Source organism: Eptatretus burgeri, chromosome 1 (assembly GCF_056783735.1).
Source record: "Eptatretus burgeri isolate ZD-2024b chromosome 1, Ebu_testis_v1, whole genome shotgun sequence".
Classification (NCBI taxonomy): Eukaryota; Metazoa; Chordata; class Myxini; order Myxiniformes; family Myxinidae; genus Eptatretus; species Eptatretus burgeri.
This window is the reverse complement of record NC_140961.1, coordinates 31928068-31945567: the sequence shown is the minus strand read 5'-3', so window position 1 is coordinate 31945567 and position 17500 is coordinate 31928068. Positions and strand designations below refer to the sequence as shown.

Sequence of the window (17500 nt, the reverse complement as noted above, 5' to 3'; positions counted from 1 at the left end):
CGCTTCCCTGACAGGGATATTTGAGGGGGTGAAACAGGGAGAGGAGGGAGGGGACAGGGAGAGGAGGGAGGGGACGGAGAGAGGAAGGAGGGAGGAGGGATGGAAGGGAGGGAGGGAGGGAAGCAAGAGGACAGAGGGAAGGTGGAGAGGGGGAGAGGGATTGAGAGGAGGGATAGTGTGGATTCTGGCTGAAGTGACGTCCAGTTTCACATCCATCCGAGGGACGGCACACAAATTGATTCCTCACCCTGCCTGTGAAACACTGAGCTGACAGGTTATAGCTGGGTTGGGATTCAAATACAGGTGAGACAACTTAGAGCGAGCGTACCTCATGGCTGCCATGATCTGGTGGTTCATTGCTTTATAAAAACTGAATTGATCCAACCGAGCAGCAGTTCCGACTGCTTTAACAAAAAAGAAAAACAAAAAAAACCCCTTCATTTGTGCAATTCGCACATTCTTTGACAACCCTCCCTCTCCTTGACCTCTGGAGTGTTTTATGATGGTGGAGGGGGTTTGGCAGGAGGATACCATGAGGGTAAGGGAAGGGAAGGTAGAGTGAGGGGAGGGAAAGGAAAGGCAGCATGAGGAGAAGGCAGCGTGAGGGGGGAAAGGCAGCATTGGGGGGGAGGCAGCGTGAGCGAGGGGGAGGCAATACAAGCGAGAATGAGGCAGCGCGAGCGAGGGGAGGCAGAGCGAGCGAGAAGGAGGCAGAGTGAGCGAGGGAAAGGCAGCGCGAGCGAGTGGGAGGCAGCGCGTGTGAGGGGAAGGCAACCCATGCGAGGGGAAGGCAATACGAGCGAGTGGGAGGAAGCGTGAGAGGGGGAGGAAGCCTGAGCGAGGGGGAGGAAGCACGAGTGAGGGGAGGCAGTGCGTGCGAGGGGAGGCAGTGCGAGGGAATGGAAGGCAGTGCGAGCGAGGGGAGGTATTGCGTGCGAGGGGAAGGCAACGCGAGCGAGGGGAAGGCAGTGCGAGCGAGGGGAAGGCAGCGCAAACGATGGGAAGGCAGCGCGAGCGAGGGGAAGGCAACGCGTGCGAGGGGAAGGCAATGCGTGCGAGGGGAAGGCAGTGCGAGTGAGGGGAGGCAGCACGTGCGAGAGGAAGGCAGCACGTGCGAAGGGAAGGCAACGTGTGCGAGGGGAAGGCAGTGCGAGTGAGGGGAGGCAGCGCGAGCGAGGCGGAGGAAGCGTGAGAGAGTGGGAGGAAGCACGACAGAGGGTGAGGAAGCGCGAGTGAGGGGGAAACAGCGCAAGTGGGGGGAGGGGAGAGACAGCGCAAGCGGGCGGGGGAGGCAGCACAAGGGGAAAGGGAAGGAAAGCAGTGTAAGGGGAACGGAAGGCGGCGTGAGGGGAAGGGAATAGGTGATAAAACGTGCCCAAACAGCTACATTTTCTTTTTAACCACTAGGTTCTACATAAAATCAGGAGGGTGCTTTTAAAACCCATGCTATTTACCTGGCAAATTCAAAACTAAACAGTCAGTGCTTAACAGTCTCCTTTTCAGAGGGGGTGGCGGTGGTGATGGAGGAGCAGGGGTAGAGAGGGAGAGGAACGAGAGAGAGTGTAAGAGAGGAATAGAGGTGGGAGTGAGGGATAGCGGTGGGAGTGAGAGGAATAGCGGTGGGAGTGAGAGGAATAGGGGTGGGAGTGAGAGGGATAGGGTGGGAGAGAGGGAAGCAGGGGGAGGAGAGAGAGAGAGGTGGGGGGAGAGATAGAGAGAGAGGGGGAGAGAAAGAGAGAGAGGGGGAGAGAGAGAGGGGGAAAGAAAGAGAGAAAGAGGAGGGGGAGAGAGAGAGAGAGAGAGAGAGAGAGAGAGAGAGAGAGAGAGAGAGAGAGAGAGAGAGAGAGAGAGAGAGAGAGAGAGAGAGAGAGAGAGAGAGAGAGAGAGAGAGAGAGAGAGAGAGAGAGAGAGAGAGAGAGAGAGAGAGAGAGAGAGATAGAGATAGAGGGAGAGATAAGAGAGAGGGAGAGATAAGAGATAAGAGATAAGAGATAAGAGAGAGAGAGAGAGAGAGAGAGAGAGAGAGAGAGAGAGAGAGAGAGAGAGAGAGAGAAGAGAGAGAGAGAAGAGAGAAGAGAGAAGAGAGAGAGAGAGAGAGAGAGAGAGAGAGAGAGAGAGAGAGAGAGAAGAGAGAAGAGAGAAGAGAAAAGAGAAAAGAGAAAAGAGAAAAGAGAAAAGAGAAAAGAGTGAGGAGGGGAGGAGATTTCGGCAGATGTTACATCCAATTTAATGGCACACGCATTGATGAATCATCCTGCCTCTGAAACACCGGTATGGCAGTTTAGAGCTGGGTCGGGATTCAAGCTAAACAGCTCAGAGTGAGTATGCGTACCTCTCAGCTGGCCTGCCATGATGTTAACAAAACGTTTCTTTTTTTTTATTTGTATTTATCCAACGGGGTGGTTTATAAGGATCGGCTGGGCTTGGCAACCGATTGCTGATCCGTCATGCAAGCACACACCTCCAAGAGATGCCCAAAATATCAAATGTCAGAATTAAACAAATTAACACTTTTATAGCAGTCAGAACTGCTGCTAAGTTCAATTCTGGAGCATAAATTTTGTAATTCGGCTTAGTTTCAGAGATTCTCATGGTTATGGCATGTGCAGAAATGAAATATAGTCACGAAAGCTAACGTCTCCGGGCATTTATAAGCATTACAATGTACCCAGCGATTTGTACTTATGATGATCAAGCATTCGATCATATGAGTAAAGAAAGTCAAAAAAACAACTTAATCATGAAGAAATCGTTCCAGCCTTTTCCAAGCCGTGGCATGCTTGAGCAGGCCAAACAAAATGGTGAATTAATACCCAGGCGAGGTAACCAGGATGTGCCTTCAGATGCCAGTGAGGTGGCCGAGGATATGCCTGATCAAGGATATATTAAAATAAGGCTGTTAATCACCTTCAAAAAGGGGTGTTTCAATCAACCCAAACACCCAATTTTCACTCATGCACTCCCTTGGAGTTCCCTTTCCAGCATGCAAAGTTTCAGGCTGCTATGTTTCATGGTTTTGGAGTTATGGAGGACACACACACACACACACATTCGTGTGTGTGTGTGTGTGTGTGTGTGTGTGTGTGTGTGTGTGTGTGTGTGTGTGTGTGTGTGTGTGTGTGTGTGTGTGTGTGTGTGTGTGTGTGTATATATATATATATATATATATATATATATATATATATATATATATATATATATATATATATATATATATATATATATATATATATATATATATATATATAGAGAGAGAGAGAGAGAGAGAGAGAGAGAGAGAGAGAGAGAGAGAGAGAGAGAGAGAGAGAGAGAGAGAGAGAGAGAGAGAGAGAGAGAGAGAGAGAGAGAGAGAGAGAGAGAGAGAGAGAGAGAGAGAGAGAGAGAGAGAGAGAGAGAGAGAGAGAGAGAGAGAGAGAGAGAGAGAGGCTGAGAGAGAGAGAGGCAGAGAAGAGAGAGGGGGGAGAGAGTGGGGGGGAGAGAGGGGGAGAGAGTAGGGGGGGAGAGAGGGGGAGAGAGTAGGGGGGAGAGGGGAGAGAGTGGGGGGGGGGAGAGGGAGAGAGAGACACAGAGAGAGGGGAGGGAGAGGGAGAGGGAGAGGGAGACACAGAGAGACCTGTACATAGTTGTCTTCATTTTTTTTTTATATAACATCGGTGCTTTCTCTACTTGATGGAGCAAATTATCTCCAAAATAGTGTTTTGTAAAAATGCCAGAACAAAAAATAAAAATTACCCACGACTTACTGACCTACAATGAGGAATTCGAACTGACATTATTAAATATCCTTCAGAACTAATTTTTTTTGAAAAATGCAAAGGATTTATATTAGCTGTGGAGCAAAAAGGTTGGGAAAAAATATTTGCCTCCATTAATTTACAGCTCCATCTGTTACCATTTGCCTGTGCTATATCTACCTGTAGACGATAGTCATTTGAATTGGTTTTTGAAACTATCCTGGTGCCACTCTCTTTGCATCCAGATTTGTTTTCTTTCGACTCGTACATCAATCTTAACTTTCCAGCCCATCCAGGCCTTGCCTCTGCTCATTTCTGGATATGTACTCACCATTCCATTGTTGATGTTAATAATGTTTGCAGTTTTCCTGTTTGTTTACCGAGACACGAAGACTCCCAGAACATCGAATCCTTCCACATTAAAGGTGCAAAAAGGTCCCCGATGGCCCTTCACTCCAATGTTGCTCAAATCTCCTTTTCCTTCTCTCTCCATTCTGACATAGACTCTCATTCCTCGAGTTATGACAATTGCTAATCTGTGCATACAATTTCAATCAAATGGATCATCAACGGACAATAGCAAATACTCAAGGAATCGTTTTAGAACATAGTGTCTCAGAAGGAATTAATCGTCATCCAATGGGGAATGATAATCCGCAGTCACAAAGTAGGCACCTCCAATAAAAAAAGATTTCAACTATCCGAGCCACCCCCAAATGAACCACGAGTAACATCATCATGAAGTGGACAACAACAGCCAAGAGCATCCCTGCCCATCGAAAATCAACGCGAGAGGGAAGGGATGCAAAATATTATTTCCAGATGAACTGAAGTTTTGGAGAGACATGAGAGGGAGCTCCACTCAAAGCAATTGGGATGTCAGACAAGCAACTGTGTAGTTACATCAGTTACCGAAGGTGGACGGAGGTTTGTTTTCACCCCTGTTTGTCTCTGCCTGCCTGCCTGCCTGCCTGTCTGTCTGTCTGTCTGTCTGTCTGTGAGCAGGATATCTCAAAAGTCTGTGGACGGATTCGAACTTAACTTGGTGGACAAGTTGGGTGTGTGACAAGGATGAATTGATTCGATTTTGGTGAAGATCCGGATCTGGGTGCCAGAATTTTTGAGTGATTCGTCACCATTGAGAGATGGGGCCAAAATTTATATCAAGCATGATATCTCAAAAAGTTATAGATGGGTTCAGACGAAATTTGGCATACAGGTCGGGTGTGTGAGAAGGAAGAATTGATTATATCTTGGTGAAGATCCAAATCTGGACACGATAATTTTTTCAAGTGATTCTTCACCATTGAGAGATGGGGCCAAAAACGACATGCAGCAAGCACGATATCTCAAAAAGTTGTGGACCGATGACAAAACTTGGTGGATGATTTGGGTAGGTGACAAGAACAAGCCGATTCGATTTTGGAGGGCCGGATACAGATCCGGCCTATCAGTGGGATACAAAACGTAAACTTTTCAGTCTGACGGAGGTATGCGCTCGACGAGTGCCATTCTAGTTCCTCAAGCATTGCAGTCTGTGGCATGCCATAAAAGAGCAAATGCACAAACCTTTGTGTGGTCATACACAAGCACCTAAAGGCCTCAAAATTTGCAAGAAAATTTGGAAGAAAGAGCTCTGGAAGAAAAATAGTGGATGAGGTTTGACATTGCTTGAGCTCGGATAGTTTGTGGGGAAGGAATTTTGGCTGGAGGAGAGGGGTGCAGCAAAAATAAGAGGTTTCACCAAATTCACATTTTATGTACAGTTTGGTTTAAGCACTTTATGGGGCTCTGTGTTTGAACCAACCTTGAATAACAACCTGCAACAGGAAGTATATCACGTGTTCCATACTAATGTGATAGCTGTGAAGATTGTCTTTAGAAAGAGAGAAAAAAAAGAAAAGAAGTGGTAAGACACAGACAAGAAAACACATGCAAAAGGTAAAAACAGCAGCGCGTGCAGGTGGTTTACGTGTACGCGTGCTCTCAGCTGTTGCCATTTGGCTCTGCTACAAATCCCCTTTCAGTCACAAACTTTCACCGCTGAATATTAATTCACACTAATTACTGCATGTTAATTCCCTCGTTCCTCATCAGCATGGGTGAGAGAGTAGGGGGTGGAGAGAGAAAGTGTGGGATGGTGGAGGATAGGGGCTGAAGAAGAGGGGGAGGGCGAAAATCTCAATCACGTTAATTACTATTACAGACCGCTTAATGAAGTACACGGTGATTATTTCAATATTTGTTCACCTAATTAAGTAATTAGTCGAGGCGCACGCGAAGTGGCAGAACATGTGCGCCACCTGTTCCAACAGACGCCATACGGCTATGCGTGCTCAGACAAGCGGTGCTGCCACCTGCCTGGCACCTTGCTGGCCACGCCAGACTCCACTGGCTTGGTGGCAACGCTAGAAACCACCGTATTAGGATGACATCACTCCCGAAACAGATCATCCCACATGCACCTAAACCCCCACCTAGTGGAAAATCCGGGGGGGTTTCCTGGTTGCCCGGAACCCCCCCCCCAACAAAAATATTTACCATTACAGTGGCAAAACCCAGGGGTTCCCTGGTCACCCAGAACTCCTTTTACCACGAAAGTGTGCCACAAAAAAGGCCAGAAGCCTCAGAAAAACTGCATCAATACAGTACCTAATGAACAATAAACCACGAACAGCTCACGGTAATTTATTTGGAAAATATATAATTTTCTGGTATTTGGAAACCCCCACTACCCAATTCCTGGATTTGCCCCTGCCACCTCCCCCCTCCCCACGTTGAAACTCAAGATTCATTACGCAGTGGTTGATAAAAAAAAAACAATCACTTTTGAGACCCTGCAATGAGTCTTTGAAACCATGAGGCGGCGAGCGAGTTTAAGCATGAACAGCAAGAACACTTGCAGCACACCTGATGAATGTATCTAATGCATCTCCCTCCATATTTACAATTGTGTGTGTGTGTGTGTGTGTGTGTGCGTGCGTGCGTGCGTGCGTGCGTGCGTGGGGGGGGTACGTGGTGCATGGTTCGGTGTGGTATATATGTTGTGCGGTGTTTTGTGTTCTGCCGTGTTTGATGTTCTGCACAGTTCAGTTTTTGGTGCTCTGCACAATACGGTTTTTGGTGTTGTGCACGGTACGGTTTTTGGTGCTCTGCACGATACGGCTTTTGGTGCTCTGCACGATACGGCTTTTGGTGCTCTGCACAGTACCATTTTTGGTGCTCTGCACAGTATGGTTTTGGTGCTCTGCACAGTACGGTTTTTGATGCTCTGCACAGTACGTTTTTTGGTGCTCTGCACAGTACGTTTTTTGGTGCTCTGCATAGTACGGTTTTTGGTGCTCTGCACAGTACCGTTTTTGGTGTTGTGCACGATACGGCTTTTGGTGCTCTGCACGATACGGCTTTTGGTGCTCTGCACGATACGGTTTTTGGTGCTCTGCACAGTACCGTTTTTGGTGCTCTGCACAGTATGGTTTTTGGTGCTCTGCACAGTACGGTTTTTGATGCTCTGCACAGTACGGTTTTTGGTGCTCTGCACAGTACGGTTTTTGGTGCTCTGCACAGTACCGTTTTTGGTGCTCTGCACAGTACCGTTTTTGGTGTTGTGCACAGTACGGTTTTTGGTGCTCTGCACGATATGGTTTTTGGGTACTCTGCGCAGTACGGGTTTTGGTTCTCTGCACAGTATGGGTTTTGGTGCTCTGCGCAGTACAGTTTTAGGTGCTCTGTGCAGTATGGTGTTTTGTTGCTGGGCGCAGTACGGTTTTTGTGCTCTGCACAGTGCGTGCGTGGATCCGATTGAAATACTTTGTAAGCCTTGCACGTTAAAAATATGGTACACCAAACCAGGGGGTGTACAATGCCTTTGAAACTCGAATGGCATTAGCAATGCAGCTTTGTCTTTCTCTGAGAAAGACAAATAATTCCTGTGGTTAATCAAAATGCATGAATTGCATCGTGGAAATTAGATTGGGAAATCGAAAGCTCAGAGGGAATCTGTTGCACAAACTACAAGCATGCACACCCTTCACAATACAAAAGAAATATCAACACCAGAGTACTTTGAAGCACGTACAGACACAATCACTTCTGCACAGGCCAGACAAGGAAGACAGGACCCTGGCAGGAAAAACGCACATCACACACCACAGACCACACACCACACACCACACACTGCAAAAGGTAATAAATTCAATGCTGACAGGTACCTGACTAGCGAGGCTGAAGTTGCTGCTTGCAGGACTCTTCTTCTTTGTAGTCCCATTGTTCTGCCCAATGCTCGAATTAGAGGTACTGCTGGCAGAGTTATTCCGCTTGCGCCGTTTCTTCGCTGGTGGACGGCTCGGCTCCGCTAGTTTCCACACATGGCACGAATGGAGAACAAGAAGAAGAAGAAAAGATATATGCAGTACATGTACATATTAAATGGCACCTTTATAATTGCACTGGTGGAATCTATTCAAAACGGAACACAAAATAAGAAAAAACATGTAAATAGTTGAATAACAAAGGTGGATTTTTCAAATCTTAACTCCATTCCACAGGACTCTCTACTCAGCCAGTCGCAGCAAAACCCACTACACTATGGATTCGCATCTGCTCCGCACAGCACTGAGAGGCTTAGCCAATCACAACATATTGCATTTTGCAGCCTACACACAGCCCATTTATCCTTCTTTTAATTGCAATTTCCCAAGCTCGCTCTCCAGATCTGTTTGCGGAACACAGACAGGATAGTGCGTTGCAGACATCCTGTTGGCCAGGATCCATGCGGCAATAGTGAGTGTGGCACCATGGTTCCTGGGACCATAAGAGTGAAAGGGTTTGAAATTGATACAAAGCAACAGAATGTTTTTGTTCACCTTTAATCCAAACAATGTTGTAAACTACGCATGAACAACTTGGTGGCATTGGATGTTCAGGTTTTGAAACAGGTGAGAAAGACAAGAAGCAAATACGTGGAAACCTTAAGGCAATCAAATGAGAAACGCAGCTCAAACTCAGGTGAAAGTTTAAAAACATCGTTTTAAGATGGGGAGAAAGAAAAACATATCTTTATATGTTGCTTAACTACATCCACCCACCCCCTTTTCAAATTTTTCACCTTTTGTTGCCTTATAGCCTGGAAATGAATTGCATTAAATCAGACTTTTTCCACCTTTATTTCCACATCGTAACACACAACTTCCAGGTGAAAAACAAATTCTACAAATTTGGGAAAATATGTTAAAATACAAAGCTAGAACATCTTGGTTGGATAAGTGTCCACCCCCCTTATAATAGCAATTGTAAATTAGCACCGGTGTAACCAATCACCTTCAAAATCACACACAAAGTTAATTAACCTCCACCTATGTTAAAATGTAGCGATTCTGCTTATTTCAGAACAAAACTAGAAGGGCATTCGATATAGCGCATACTTCCAACACACAATGCCTGATCAAGTAGAACATATTGGGCCCCAATTCTTTTGAAATATCATGCTATAAATCGTAAAACACACACACACACACACACACACACACACACACACACGCACACACGCACACACGCACACACGCACACACGCACACACGCACACACGCACACACGCACACACGTATATATACATGTATTTTTTATATATACAAACATACATATTACATATACATTTATATATGTATATATATGTAATATGTATAATTTCGGGTGGTCCAAAAATTTTGAAAAAAATAGAATGTTGCTCCACAAGCTTAAAATTATTCTAATATGATCCAATAATGCGCATAAATTTTTTTAATCTTGATCGGAGGTGATTTAGAGGTCGCTCCATATGACGACTTTTAGTCTCATGACTTGAATAAATTAGGGTATGGTCAGGTACGATTACAGGTACTTCTGGATGTCCGAGGTGGAAATGGAGTACATTTTCGAACTCTATGGGGTCGATTTACTCCACGAAATGACTGCACCGACATTGAATTCACTACCATTTCGAAAATATGACCTAAAACAAGATTTATCATAACTGGAGTTGAGTGACTAATCCTACTCATTTCGATATTTTCTAATCTATAATTAATTTGTAGTCCATCTAACCATTTTTCAAAGTAAATCAACCCCACTGAGTTCGAAAATGCAGTCCATTTCCACCTCGGAAGTTCAGAAGTGTACGGATTCGCATCTCACCATACCCTAATTTAATATAATAATAACTAAATAAATAACGAACATATTTTTCGTGAATCATTGAATATAAAACACTGGATGTTGGGCCGACTAGAAATAAGTTCAGGCGGGAGTGGAGACAGCAATAGAGGCGGAGATGATAGTGGTATTTGGTAAATGAGACGAAATATTCAAATAGTTTGTAATTCCATTGAATGAAAAATTAGGGTATGGTGAGATGCGAATATGCGAATTATTGAATCATAGTGGAATAATTTAAAGCTTGTAGAGACAACATCTGAATTTTTTATATTTTTTTTGCTGTTTTTGTACATATATATATATATATATATATATATATATATATATATATATATATATATATATATATATATATATATATATGTATATATATATATATATATATATATATATATATATATATATATATATATATGTATATGTATATGTATATGTATATATATATATATATATATATATATATATATATATATGTATATGTATATATATATATATATATATATATATATATATATATATATATATGTATATATATATATATATATATATATATATATATATATATATATATATATATATATATATATATATATATATATATATAGTTACGAATTCGCGCCCGCCGGCGTGCTGGCGGCCGCGTACCTTTAATGGCAGCCGTGTAGCCCACCGGTCGGACAATTCAGTTGTGACAATCCTGGAACTATCGCCAAAAACCAGTCACGGGTGGGGGTTTAACCTTACCACAGCCCAGTCCGCATTCTACCCGCGCGAAATAGGGTCACTCGCCGAATATCGAAATACCTAAGTACTCGTGCGGTAACTACCGAGGGGCTGTACCTCGCCGCAGGTTGGCTTGGGACACGAACCGCTTAAACGGTTCGTTCCGTTCTCCAGCGATAACGGAGCGGGTATTATCGCCGACCTCGACGGATCCGATTTGTACTGTACTGAAATGGAAGATGCTTAGCAGGCAGACACGAGCGGAAGGACAGTCGAGCCGGGCTGTGTTGTGCAAGTACGAGCGCGGGCGTACTCTGCCCGGCAGCTCTCCTTTATTCGTATGCACACGCACGAGCCGGACGACTCCAGCATACTACGACGCCTCAGGCGGCGCGCACACCTCATATCCCTTGACGACCCTCACGGCCACTCCTCCCATCATCACGCCCACCATGCATCATCACCATGCCCTTCCCCATAGGCCCGCAGACTCCACCACACTATTCTCTTTACCGGGTGTTTAAAACCCAACTAATTATTCTGCGATGCAAGATGGCATTTTCAATGGGGAACAGAGGACGCAACGAACGGGATACATTCACAAGCAAGGACATTTATTATTTACACACACATCACAAGCAAGGCAGTTATGCAATGTACAAGCAAGAAACAAAAGCAATACCACCGACTACGAGCAATAATGTACATGCACAGTCACTTATGCAGGTCTACTTCACAGGATACGGCACCACCAACATTCGTTCAAAAGCAAGAAATGGCCACCCCCAAAGACGAGGGTGGCAGACAGGGTCCACGGACCTTTATAACGCGGGACCTGGAGGACCGAACGGGTCCCGCGAGACCGTGGCAGGTTACCTGTCCCCCTCGGTGGTCAGCAAGTCGCGACGTCCCGCTCCCACGACCGTCAGCGTGATCGCGCCTGGTTCCGGGCCTCCCACGTGGCAGGCAAGCTCTCTCCGGCGCTCCTTGTCCGGACGCGCAGGTCCACCACACAGCCGGCACTGTTGCGCCTTCTGTCCGTGTCTCCCACCAACAGGCCGCTCACAGGACCACGAGCGCAGGAACCAAGCGAGGAAGAAGAAGAAGAACTGGACCACCGTGAGACAGGGCGAGCATGAACCAAGAAGAGGGGTGAACCTCGCGGGCAGTCCGCCCTTTATAGTGCGGGGCTCCGCCCGTCGCTCCGTCCCGTTCTCGGCTCTACCTTCCTTCGAGAAGCTTCTCGAAAAGGGGCGTTTCTCAACTCCGACCGCCTCACTCCTCGTATCCACCAATCGCGAGCGAGCCGCCTCGCCTTTCTCGTCACACCAGCCTCGGAGAAAAAGGCGGTAAAACCCGCGCGTCATTGCAGTTCTTTCCATGGCACCTTTGTTTGACGTTCTCAGACGGTTTTCGACGCGGAAGGGGTGGTAGCATGCTCTGTCGGTCCAAAATAACGATAGAGAAAGAAAAACACTATCTCAAAGGGTCGCAGCCCGGTGAACACGAATAATCCCCATTAAACAACGGTGGGGAAATCTAACTGAACACAGACTTATCGATCTAACTGAACTAAGGAACCTTTATGGTGTAATGCGAATTTCCACAGCCATAACACTACCCCCTCCCCTTTTTACAGACTCGACCCGAGTCGTCGAATTTTTGTGTGCCATCATGTTTAAGTTTCCCCTTGTACGATTTACCTTCGGATCCCTGAGTGCGACATTCAGTGTATTCATGTCCCAAAAATAAATAACCTACGGGCTGAGTAACTAACTAAACAAACCCACTCATACAGACGACTTAAATAAATTGCCGGCGCTACGACAAACATTCAGGGGGCGCAACTCATTTGCAATTACAACCTTAACTTACAAATTTTACACTAAACCATGGCCCAGCATCTATGGACTCTGTGGAGAAAAACAAAAGTCACAGCAGGAAGCCAGGCTGCTCACACGCAGTCTCTGGCTCATGAAACCATGCAGGTGACAGGGAACGTGGCCGGCTGCTCACACGCAGTCCTAGGCCTCCCGCGTGAAATGAACGCAGTGAACAAAAGCGGTGCACGTGCCGCCAATGCAGTCCCGTGATGCGGCTGCCTACAGGGAAGTCCCTGCAGCTTGCGCGATGATCCCGGCGCACATGATAATGAACGGGGGGGGGGGGGGAATGCACAACAAGGGCCGCAGGCATGGGGTCATGGCAACGGCAGGCAGACGAGGCATGGCATGGCAATACAAGGCCTTTGGTGAAGCTGACCGCCACAGGCCTTGTAGCAAACAGCCGGCAGACGATCCGACCGGCACAGGCCTTGCAGCAAAACAGTCGGCAGATGATCCGACCGGCACAGGCCTTTCAGCAAAACAGCCAGCAGATGAAGTTGGCCGGCCTCTTGCCTTGTTCAAGGAGGTTGGTGGAGGGAGTGCGGTGTTGCTGGCCACTCGAAAGGCGGGCTCGGACCTACCCTACTGTCTCCCTCCCAACCTATCACCTTAGCCTGTCTCTGTCCATACCCACTCCCTTAATTTGCAAAAACCAATTTAGGCCCAACTTATTTTTTTGTTTTATTTTATTTTTATTTTTACTTCCCTCACTATAATCCGGCCCCTAAACCCCTTTATCATGCTTGTTCGGCAGACCTATCGTCTCCCAGCCTACTCCCAACCCCTATGTTCCCTTCCTGGAGGGGAATGAGGGAGAGCTAGCGTCCTGTGTCGAGGCTCAATAAAGCCTCAGAATGGCCTCCTCAGATTTCAGCGATCTTAACCCAAAGTGGGTCCAGCGGCCCACAACGAGAGTGAAGGGATGGATGGTGCAGAGGGGTACACTTCTCTATCTACCCTAACCATTAACTTTTAAACTACCCCGGGGCTTTCAACAAGCGCCTCTCGCTTAAACTATCGGTTCGAACAACCCAGATTCCCGTCGTCTGTGTTGGTGTCCTCGAAAATTTCGGGCCATGCCCCCCAATTTTCCTTTCGTGCCCTCACACGGTTTCATGGCTGGGACGCGTGGCTCCCTTGGCAGGAACCACCCTCTGCCGATTCTCTGATGATGGCACCCCCGGACACTAAACTGCCTCCGAGCCTACCAGCTCCCTAAAACTGGAGAGTGCCCTCTCTGGTGACTCCCCCTCGATGCTCACGTGGCAGGCTGGCGCCCCGGGCCCCTTCCCCGGGTGCCCGTGCCCACAACACTGCCCACGTGGCCAATGGCGCCCCGGGCCCCCGCACCAAGCAGACGCACCCGTGCCCACTACGCTATCCCGGCCCCCACTGGACCCTTGGCCTACCGCGGTTGACTAGCCCGGTGCCCGGGGTACCCATTCAGCGATACTCACCGTTCGTGACCACGCTCCCAGCCCGTCAACAGGGCTCCTGCACCCCTCCAAATGGGTTGAGCCTACATCCCCACCAACAGCAAAACGACCTCCATTTTGTCAATTTGACTAACCCCCGAACTCACATTACTCTGATCCTGGGGTCCCTTGGGCGGGAATCACTCCTCCCCCCAATCACTCATCGCACCATGCATTCCACAATCACTACATACACTCAGACCCTCTGGCCTCACTCACTCATAAACTTCCCTTACAATTCTCTCAACTCAGATCGCTGATCACTGCCATTCTTCTATCTGCATCCCCTAACTACCTCGTGCTCCCACGTCGTCCCTTAAACTATAGCACATTCCATTTAATACTACGTAGCTAAGCTACGTCCCCTCAACACATTCAGTCTGTCACTGTCCTCCAAATCTTATTTCCCATCTCCCATCCTGAGTCTCAACTACAATCCCTCAAACTAATCCATTCCACGGGCCCCATGAGGACTTATCCCTGCCCCATGGAGCCGGTCTAACTAAGCAAACCCATCCCCCTAACTAGTGGTATCCTGTGCCCAGGACAGGGGGTCTTCCACCCCTGCCTCAGGAATCCTGTTCACCCGAACCGAGGCCTGCTTTGCTCTACTTTTTTTTTCATCGCGCAGCACCAGCGCGGCAGTTCGCAACCTGCACACCAGTGTGGCATTTCACAACTTGCGCACCTTTTGCGTGAGGTCATGGCGGCCGTTTGTGCTTCGCGCACCTCGTCCCTCTTGGACGGTACCATCCGGCAGGGATTCACCCTCCTGCCGGATTCCATCCACACGTGCAGCCATGACGTCACCCTGCGCATCCCAAAGCAAGCCCCGCATTTTGAGGGGTTCCCCACGCGAACACGTGCTCTGCTCGTCGGAGCTTTTACAAATACACTCGCGTGGAGAACCCATCCGGTCCGAATCCATTTCCCAGCCAAGCTTTTGCCCGTCACGGGATCGGCAACATCCACCACGGGCGTTTCCAGACCGGGCTTCACTCGCGCAGGCGCGCACGTGGCGGCCTCGTGCGTTGCACAGCACGGACCCCGCACGCGCTGCCGTGTAAACCTGGCACGGTCCCCAATACAACTACGGCTGCAACCCGGCCTTTGTCCACTGTCAGGCACCATCGTCGTCGCACTCTCGCGCACAAACTCCCTCGTGCCACGAGGCTCACACACCTCGAGATCGCATTCACACCGGGACATGCGGTTACATGTTACCGCATGCCGGCGCCATCTCCCTCACATACAGCGACCTCACACATACGGTCTCTCTCGCACACGGCCGTTCACTCACGCATGCCATTTCCCTCGCACATGTGGTTCCATTCATACACGACCTTTCACTCACACTCGCTATCTCACTCGCACACGCTGTCTCCCCCACACACACACGGTGTCTCTGTCACACACGGTGCGCTGGAAGGCACGCATTTCGGCTCACTCACAACCACGCATACCGGGACACTCACGCTGGGGAATCGTGTAACCACAAGGGTTCCCGGGGCCTCCATACCCCCCAAGCTCCTCGTGCACCCGTTCGCAGCATTCACCCCCTCTAACTCGCTTGACACGACCGAACTCACATGGTCGCGATCAGCTTCAAGGGAGAATAGCGTCTCCCTCCGTTCCCGAAGGAGGCTATCCAGCTGCTTGCACCGGGTCACAACACGTTCTGCCAGCTCACCCCCATTAAGCGTCGCTACCTCTGTGTGCGTGTGTTCGTCCTTAGGTCCTTTTAATCCACCCTCTATCTCCCGTGTCTCTGTTTCCGTGACTATTTGCATTTCTTCCTGGCTCCATTTTCCTTCCCATTTGAGTCTTTCTTCCTCTCTGGGCCCCACTAGCTGTTTGTTATCTTTCCGGAGTTTTTCCATCTCTGTGGACTCAAATTTTGCTCTCTCCTTGAGTTGATTAATTTCAAACTCATATTGTTTTTGTTTTCTACCCCACCGTCTCTCATGCTCCTCATGGTTCAATCTCATCGTTTCCTTCAATTGGCCAAGCTCCTTTTGCTGTTTCGTTCGTTGTTCTTTCATTATCTCTGCGTACCTCAACCTTGCTTTCTGTTTTAGTTGTTCTTTTCTTTATTTTTTAATTTCTTTCACCCCCTGTCCCTCATTCTTCAATCTCATAGTTTCCTTCAATTGGTTGATTTCTTTTTCCTGTTTCAGTCGTTGCTCTTTCACTATCTCTCCATCCTTGCCTTTTCCTTTTGTTGTTCAACCTCAAATTCATACTCTTTTTGTTTTTTATTCCAATGTCTCTCTTGTTCTTCCCTCTCCAATCTCGTTGTCTCCCTCAATTGACTGATTTCTTTCTCCTGTCTCATTCCTTGTTCTTTGTGTTTTTTATTCCACTGTCTCTCTTGTTTCTCATTCTGCAATCTCGTTGCTTCCTTCAATTGACTGATTTCTTTCTCCTGTCTCATTCCTTGTTCTTTGTGTTTTCTATTCCACTGTCTTTCTTGTTCTTCCTTCTCCAATCTCGTTGTTTCTTTCACTTTGTTGATCTCTACTTCCTGCACCATTTCCTGCAATTTCTCATGGAATTCCTGCCATTCCTGTTTTCTTTTTATCGTCTGTTCCAGTCCTTCTCTTTTCCGATTGCCTTCTTCTACCTCCTCCTTCAGTTGTTCCAATTCCACATCGTGTTCCCGTTTTTCCTCTTCCAGCTTTTTTCCCATTCTTCCTCCAAGTTCTTCCGATCCCGAGAATTACTAATTTGCTCCTCCTTTTTTCTTTCATTCAGTTCACTCGCCTTTTGTAACACAAACCCACGCAAACAATGTACTTATGTCGTTTCCTTATGTAGTTCCTCGATTGTGCTGGCTAATTCCTCATTCAGTGCTCGCCTTTTGTAACACAAACCCACGCAAACAATCTACTTGTGTCGTTTCCTTATGTAGTTCCTCGATTGTGCGGCTAATTCCTCATTCAGCTCCCAAATTCGTTCCCATGCATCGGCCAACTCAGTTTGTAATGTACTGCAGTCGTCCTGCCTCGCCTGCCATGCCCACGTGGTTTGAGCCGGTGGGCGGGAGCCCCTTCGTCGTGCCACGTGGTTCGTAGCGCCATTAATAGCGGCCCGCTCATGCCTCGTGCCGTACCTAATACCCCCTGCTCCCGTTCGCCTTGAAAAGCCATCTTGCTTCTCAGAATAAATTTTAAACCGCTCAAATTTGGTGGGAATCGAGGGTCGCTCACACACCCCTGAACCGATTCCCGTTAATTTAGTTGAAGGCGGGGTGGATTCGAATCTCACTCCCGGACACCAGTGTTACGAATTCGCACCCGCCGGTGTGCGAGCGGCCGCGTACCTCTAATGGCAGCCGCGTCGCCCACCGGTCAGACAATTCAGTCGTGACCCTCCTGGAACTATCGCCAGAAACCAGTCACGGGTGGGGGTTTAACCTCACCACAGCCCAGTCCGCATTCTACCTGCGCGAAATAGGGTCACTCGTCGAATATCGAAATACCGAAGTACT

General features: G+C 47.8%; 2 protein-coding genes across 12 annotated transcripts in view; one reads left to right on the top strand and one right to left on the bottom strand.

Annotated features, from left to right (window-relative positions):
* The window catches only part of LOC147034172 (uncharacterized), a 10746-nt gene extending 3207 nt beyond the window's left edge, over positions 1 to 7539 (top strand). The window contains exons 3-4 of the mRNA XM_085871142.1: positions 6823 to 6993; positions 7086 to 7539. Coding sequence (XP_085727268.1) covers positions 6823 to 6993; positions 7086 to 7539 — 625 coding nt within the window. The remainder of the gene's footprint in view (positions 1 to 6822; positions 6994 to 7085) is intronic.
* LOC147034170 (LIM domain-binding protein 2-like) overlaps positions 1 to 17500 on the bottom strand; it is a 427197-nt gene that overhangs the window by 6059 nt on the left and 403638 nt on the right. For 10 of the 11 annotated variants that reach the window (XM_085877811.1, XM_085877842.1, XM_085877877.1 and 7 more), the window contains one exon: positions 7946 to 8088. In XM_085877811.1, coding sequence (XP_085733937.1) covers positions 7946 to 8088 — 143 coding nt within the window. The remainder of the gene's footprint in view (positions 1 to 7945; positions 8089 to 17500) is intronic. The other variant, XM_085877824.1, reaches the window with a different exon arrangement.